At 33.1% G+C, this 7,679-nt stretch overlaps 1 protein-coding gene across 1 annotated transcript; it reads right to left on the bottom strand.

The window, feature by feature from the left end:
- Nucleotides 1–5,132: 5,132 nt before the first annotated feature.
- Nucleotides 5,133–6,978, bottom strand: LOC113298274 (DNA (cytosine-5)-methyltransferase CMT3-like). Its single transcript, XM_026546973.1, has 3 exons — nucleotides 6,849–6,978; nucleotides 6,387–6,716; nucleotides 5,133–6,295 (listed from the first exon to the last, which is right to left on the bottom strand). Exons 2-3 carry the CDS (start codon nucleotides 6,609–6,611, stop codon nucleotides 6,056–6,058), a joined length of 465 nt encoding a protein of 154 aa, XP_026402758.1. The 5' UTR covers nucleotides 6,612–6,716; nucleotides 6,849–6,978; the 3' UTR covers nucleotides 5,133–6,055.
- Between the last annotated feature and the right edge of the window lie 701 nt (nucleotides 6,979–7,679).

The following is a 7,679-nucleotide window of genomic DNA, read 5'->3' as shown; positions in this document are numbered from 1 at the left end:
ACCTTAGTTTCACTTCCGCTACTACAGATAACTTAGTTGAGAGCATACCAACACACTCAGGCAGTCAAACCACTAGTGTTAGAGATGATACTACCCTTACACTCTTTGTAGATGCATCTTTTGACTACAATACTAATGATTCTGGCACCGGTATGGTGCTCTGTAATTTTGCAGGGGAAATCTCACGTGTCAAAGGATCCTATGCAGCTAGAGTAAAAGATCCAGAAACAGGGGAGTGTATGGCTGTAATGGAAGCTCTGAGTTGGATTCAAGACAAAAACATCTCAAAGATTCACATTGCAGCTGATGCAGAAACGATTGTGAAATCCATCACAACAGAAGAAGTTTATGTTAGCTGGGAAAATAGGAAAATTATTGAAATATTAAATCTATCTTATCATCATTTAGTCTTTGGTCAGTCACTCATGTCAAAAGGGACAGTAATTTTTTGGCAGATAGAGTTGCAAAAAGAATAAGATGTGAAAAACAGTCTTTAGAAGAGAGTTATTACTCTGCTATTTGTATTGACACTTTTCTGGAGAGGTTTAATGCTCCTCCTTCTACTTAAATAAAATTTTCAGTTATCTCAAAAAAAACAGAAGTTTATTAGGTAGGTGCCGCCCAAGTATGTAAACTTTATAAATATCCAAACCTTTGTAAACGCATATACATGAATAGAATTTTCTCTCCTTCTTCTTTCTATTTTATGTTATCTAGTTTTGTCTCTTTCTGTAGTTTGCTAGTTTCACATTACGCTATCACGCACGTTGTTCTACCAACTGATCGATGCAAACGGAGAAGATATTCACATTCATGCCTAACCTTCTCACGTGATTTATAATTTCTTTTTCCTTTCAAATTTATTTTCTGATAAAGTTTTTATGGTGTTTGTCATAGGGTTGTCGTGCTATACCATACGGAATCTACTACGAGTTTGTGTATGATCTTCACAAAAGTGTGAAAGCAAACCTAACGGATCACGTAGCCAAGAAATGACACCTTAAAAGAAAAGGCGTGAACAGTATCCAACTGTTCGTTGTTGTTTTTTTCTTTTTAAAGATTTGTTATTAGATTAATAGCTACTGACAATTGTTTGTTTTTTTTGTTTTTTTATCATCAAACCACAACTATTTCATTCCATAAAAAATGTTTACATGATGGTTTTAAAGAGGAACAAGTACATCATCACATGAAATAAATACAAAGATTTATACAAAACGTAAATAAATCACGAAGAGAAAGAGCGATCTACCACGATAGCACCCAAATCTTGTACTATGATATTGGAGAAGGAATGGTATACGAAACTATAATTCGACCATTTAGATAGATTTTTTCTTCTTACAAAAGAGATGCTCCTATGACAGATGACTGATATGCCCAAAAATTCTTCATGTGCAATTAACCCGAACTCAAGATCTATTTTTCTGATGAAGAAGAAATTGATCTTCGCCCTTGCCGAATGGTCGATGTACTTTTATCAAGAAAACCAAACACGAACAAATCGTTAGAAAGAAACACTATAAAAGTGTAGATAAAATCGTCCAAATAGCGAAGATAAAAATCGCTCTAGTAGTGAAGAAATTATTGAAAAAACAACAAAATACCTAAAAACAAGAAAGCTTTGCTCAGATCTAACCCCTAAAGGACTAAATCTGAGCAAAGAAAGAAGAAGAAGTTGATGGATTTTTCTCTAGTTTTTGAGAAGTGAGAGAGAGAAAAGGAAAAGCATGAAGTCCAGGAAGTTCTTTCAACAATTGTTTGCTTATTCATAGTTGTTAGATATACACCATAGCTAAAGAAAAAAACACGTTTTATAATAAGTGGGAAAAATTTTGTTGTGATCTGAAAACATACAATCCAAAGCCTATGCACACACGGTGATTATGGTGGGTGAATGCTTTCACCGTCAATATTAAGGAATTTATTTTTCTTCACCGTGCATCAAGAATCATCGTCGATTCCTTTCTTATGGATTATATATCTTCGCAACCTCGTCTACGAGAATATGATAACGGTCACTCTCGACTTTTTTTTATGGGTGTATTTATAATTCATTGGTTAATCCTATAAAGATATGGGGTGGTCAAATTTTTTTTTTTGGATAAATTGATTTACCTTTCTTCTCTTATTTTTTTCAAAAAAAAATTCATCGAAAGATGGTCTACTTTTCTATTTCTTTCATGAAACTGTAATCACCAAAAATTGGCGTTACCACAATCTGATTATTTACGGTAACCAATCACGTGCATGGTTGAAAAACCTATGGCTAGTTAATATTGGTATATTTATCCATTGGATAATGATCATGTGATTCGTTTTTGGTTTCCATTCTTCACAAAAACCATTCTTTTACTATACAATGGATTTTCCATAGCAAACGATACTTTTTTCTAGTCGTCGATACGATTTTGGTATATCATTTTACCAATCGGTATAAGTTTTCTCCATAAATTCTCTATAATGAGAAGTAAAATTGACATTTTAAGTATTTTTAGCTAATCTTAGTTTTTGATTTCCATTCCTCTGCAGAAATCTTCATCAACCAATTAGACTTGGTATTCCATCAGTACTACGATGATTGGAAATCGTTATTATGGCATTGATAGTTGCAAATACCAATAAAACGAGGGATTGCTGCATTCTTGTTGGATATTTTTGCAATTAATTTTCCTCGTGGTAATCATCTCCAAGTTTTGTGATTGTTCCAATTGGAATTAGAATATAATTGGACACTCAAGATCAATGGGTACGCACCCGGCTTGTTAGCCTTTATATTATTAGTCCTTGTGACTAAATTGATCTTAAATTGAGTTTCTTTTGGAAAATAATGTGTCTGTAATATCAATCCAAATCTTTATCTCGTTGGCCTTATAAGTCATGAAATTATATGGAGATTTTCTTTACATATTTTATATGATATTGGTTGTTGCAAATAAAATACATGGTTGATGTTAAATTTGTATATGTCTCGGATTAATTGGATAATACTTTACGAAGTTTTCTTTCGTATATGTGATGAAAATATTTCTGCCATAATCAGGGGGAGACTTTACACCACCAGAAGTCGGTGTTCATTAACTTTAAAAGTTATATTTCTCTCCCATCATAATCAAATTGAAAAAGGCTGCCATCTCACATAGGCGTGAAAATATTTTATTTTGCTTTTATTAAACTTTTTCCTCTTGAAGAAGATAATCCAGTCACATCTTGCAAGTATGTAACTTTTTAGTACATGCTACAGATTTTTCTCCAATTGAGTATATCAAAACACAATCCACATTCTTCAAATCAATATCTCTTTATTTGCCCGTTAAAGGGACTGGTACCAGTAACAGATTGAATATTTTGAAATTATGTGGGATCGTACTAAGCTAATATTGTTGTCGCATATTCATTTATAGTAGCTACTGAAATAAATGATGGTGGTTATGAACCCCTCTGTAGATAAATATCGACATACGTGATTGGTTGGCGTACAATCCAATTAGGTTGGATTAATTTATCAGTTAACGCAATTTTGGATCAAAGACTTAACACGTTAAAATTGCCAAACCTATATTACTTATAGGTTGGTGTAGTCATTAATGTGTTGTATGAGAAATATATTCGTCGTAAAAACGATTTGAGGGTCGTATTTATTTCATTCTATTTTTCCAGACCCTAGGATTGATTCAATAATTGTTTTCTTCATATAATGCACTTGGTGTGGTAATCTTTGAAGGACTCATATTGCATTCACACAATAAATGTGGTCGGAGAACATATTCAATTTGTAATCCTTGTAGGATTCAAATTATTTATATTCAGGCAGCCACCTGATTCTATCATATCAGGTTTAACAATCCTTTATGTGTTTTTAGAAATTGTGCACAAAACCAAAAATCCGGATTAGTTTATTGGTGATATCAACTTTATAGGTCTTTTGAGGAGTCATTAAAAACACCAAAATCCGCGCTTTTGCAGATAAATTCTATTTTCTTTTCTTTCTTAAATCTGCAGTTGGAAATATGCTAAAATAAACTCGTCTTTAAGATAGACTAGAGTTATTATTTTGATGCTTGTTTTTTGTAAAACTCATATAGTTGGGTTAGCATCCATAAATCGTCAAAAGTTGTACTCTTTTTCCTGCGTTCCTGGTTTTGTCCCATGTGGTTTTCCTGACAAGGTTTTAACGAGGCAACACCTCGTTGACGTTTAATTTTCTTTCAAAATGTTGATATTTGTGCTCTTTTTTCTTCGTCCAAACTTTTTCCCATGGGGTTTTATTGGCAAGGTTTTAGTGAGGCAATTTAATTCAACATGATGGTCATTCAAGGGGGAGTTGTATCAATTTTGGTTGTTTAGTGGATGCCCACATTTGATTAAACCAAATCAACTTAAGCATCTCCTAAGAATTTGAATTTCCTTCTCACAAATACGATTTTTGTTCACGTATGATAAGGTATTCATATCTTGGAACTTTGTTGAAGGGACTACATCAATTATTTCTGCAAATCATCTCCAAGAAATTAGCAATGCAAGACACAAGTACTTAATGTATTGAAAGAAACATGAAGACTCGAGAACACTACTATTAGAAGACTAACAAAAAAGAAGACTTAATCAACTGGAATATTTCTAACGAAAGCATTATTATCTCCAACATTCAAGAAATTCGTTTATCGAAATTGGGAAGTGTCGACTCAAAGATTTGCAAGCCAAGATTTAACTGAAGTACTTATCAGGGGAGAATCATAGTAAAAGGTATTTTACCGGGCTACCACGTTGTACTCTTTTTCCTTCATCAAGGTTTTGTCCCACTGGGTTTTTCCTTGTCAAGGTTTTAATGAGACAACATATGCATGTCCAACTCTATTCTAAGTTTTCTCATAGTTGTACTATTTTCCCTTCGATCAGGTTTTATCCATGTGGATTTTCCTGACAAGGTTTTAATGAGGCAATTGCTAAGATACAATGGTCATCTAGGAGGAGTGTTATAAACAGAAGTTTATTAGGTAGATAACCACTTTAGTGGGACCCCATTACTTGGGAACCAAGTATGTAAACTCTATAAATGAATATAAATGACATGTAAGCTTTGAACAACATCAACATGTGTTTCTGTCCAAATTTCCAAGAGATATAAAAAATTGAAAAGTTAAATTTCATCACATTGATTTCCAAGTAGACACATTAATACAACAAAGGAAGAGTTTTTAGTTAGTTTTTTTTTTTTTGCCCCAATATGAATTTACAATGTAAGATTATTGATTTATCTAAATTCAAGAAAATCCATTCTTCATGCTAGATTTCACAAAGCTCATCTTCCCCATCATAACTTCTTCCCTAAATTAAAATAAAAATACACCCCGGTAGCAATCCAACACAAAATTAAAAATATTGTCCCGGATTCCTAATTCCTAATAGAAATGCTTGAATTGTGAATCTCTTTGCCACCAATTTCAATCACTACAACAAGAAAGGGATATCTGGCAGAGAAGAAGACATGAAAGTAAAACAGATCGGGAAGAACTTAGAAAAACCAAGAAGATAACGGAGAGCTAGGAATTTTAATTCTGTTAAAGAGAGAGAAATTCGTGATTTTAAGTTAAATAAGTTATGAAAATACTAGGAAATATATTTTAAATAAAAGTAGTATAATATCTGATTTTGACCGATTAACCTCCCAATCAGGAAGACCGAAATGTGCACCCCGATTTTAGAGGGGTACACAAATTTGGAATCTAATAATGATGTGTGTTTATTTAGCAAGTGAAACTTTTTATGTAGATGGAGATTCCAAAAATCTCAACAAGTTTTTTTTAGAGATCTTCCTAAAACCGTAGTGAAGACCGATATATAGCTGTTTACAATTCAAACAACAATGGGAGAGCATTAAGAGTATTATTTATTTATGACTAAACTTCTTACTTTTCAGGTTACTAGAGATTGAAATGTCAAAGAAATCTATTAACGTTTCTCTAACACGTTCGTCAAGCATTTACTTTAATTTTTCTTTTTTTTTCCAGTACTAAAACAACACTTGGATAATAATAGGTGGAAGCAATACTTCCTAACTTTGTAACCTATCAATGTTTTGATGAGAAAAAAATATTTGACTGTTCATAAACAAATAAAATAGACTAACTAAAAAAACCTCTGTAAGGTCTCTAAGTGCGTCACCAAGAAACAAAGGTTTCTGCAGATTAAGTGTTACAGTTTCGTCATAAGCAACAAGGGAGACAACAAACTCATTCGGAACACCATATTTAACAACGCACTCGTGTGTCGGTAGTGGATAAGGCAGAAGCTTCTAAAACAACATTAACAAACCAAGATGTATTTAAACAAATAACGGTGATAATGAATGAATAAAGAGAATAAATACCAATAGTTGAAATTACCTTTCCTAGTTTAGCACCCCATAAGAAGACTCGTTGTCGGAACTGTGGAAGCCCGAATGACCCTGCTTCCATTATCCCGAGTTTCACTTGATAACCCATGGAAACCAAGCGACCAAAGGGATATCGGGCCAGAAATCCTTTGGATAATTGCACTAGGTCAACAACATTCTTCATGAGAATGTATGAAGGCTTCAAGAATTCAATGATATCCATGTAGACCAACATTTGATAAAAAAATTCATCTGCTAGTGGATTTTTCACATTTCTGAATAGATTAAATCCACTTATGCCCTGACATGGGGTAACGCCACAAATTACATCCACATCTCCCTACACCATAAACATTCTAGATATGAAAACAAAAGTTGATTGAACATAGATATAAGAAGTAAACTGTTAGGGACAGAGAAGTTATTCGATGAACCAGAAAACAAACACCCAACGCTAAGCACGAGAACTTACTGGAAGTGGCAGGAGACTTGAATGGTATCTCGTAGTCACAAATTTGTGGATTTTTTGTTCACAATTGTTGGATAGAAGAAATAATAAAAATAAGTTAAGTTGATCTTCAAAATTCAACTTACTTATAAAGCAGTTAATGTTACGTCACAACACCTTAAAAACACATTCTACCTAAAAGAAACTCTTTTCAACCTGAAAGCAACCTACCATCTACCATGTAATACGTTCTGCACACACATACCTCAAGTTTCTACGAGGTTCCAAGTGTCTTTGAATCCCTTCCAATGAACATAAGTTGTTAAGTAAAAAAAACATACGAACACAGGAACACATATCAGCAAAGTGGAAAATAAACAATTTCGTTGAGCAACTAATAACAAGATATGTATAAGTTAGATACCTTTAAGTAGAGTTAACTTGGCTAACAATAACCGGATGCAATATTTGCTAAGTTTATAACCTATCCAATGTTTTGATGAGAAGAAAATATTTTATTGTTCATAAACAAATATTTTGTTATATCTTATCCTTTTCCGTCCACAAATAGCCACAAAATTAGTTTACGTTTTTTTCTTCTTCAAATTAACCGTCTGTTGAAAAGAAAGTATGGCGATTTTGAAGTCATTAAAAAGCCAGTAGGCACTAAAAACAAGATTAATCGAGCATTGTACTGCTTAGGCGACACTTAAACAGTTCGAAAACATATGTCAATTCCAATTGAAACATACCGGACACAAGAAATTGATACCGCGTCCTTGTCGTTGTAATCCAAATGCTTTCATAGGATTCATAGCCAAGTGTACTTATTAGACTTGATTTATTAGTTTTTCA

Source organism: Papaver somniferum, chromosome 7 (genome assembly GCF_003573695.1).
Source record: "Papaver somniferum cultivar HN1 chromosome 7, ASM357369v1, whole genome shotgun sequence".
NCBI classification, from domain to species: Eukaryota; Viridiplantae; Streptophyta; class Magnoliopsida; order Ranunculales; family Papaveraceae; genus Papaver; species Papaver somniferum.
This window is presented reverse-complemented; position numbering and strand designations above follow the sequence as displayed.

Coding starts and splice junctions, on each gene's coding strand:
- LOC113298274 (XM_026546973.1), bottom strand. CDS start 6,611: ATGTTGGTCTACATGGATATCATTGAATTCTTGAAGCCTTCATACATT. Junction 6,296..6,386: donor GGGGTGCTAAACTAGGAAAG/GTAATTTCAACT, acceptor ATGTTGTTTTAG/AAGCTTCTGCCTTATCCACT.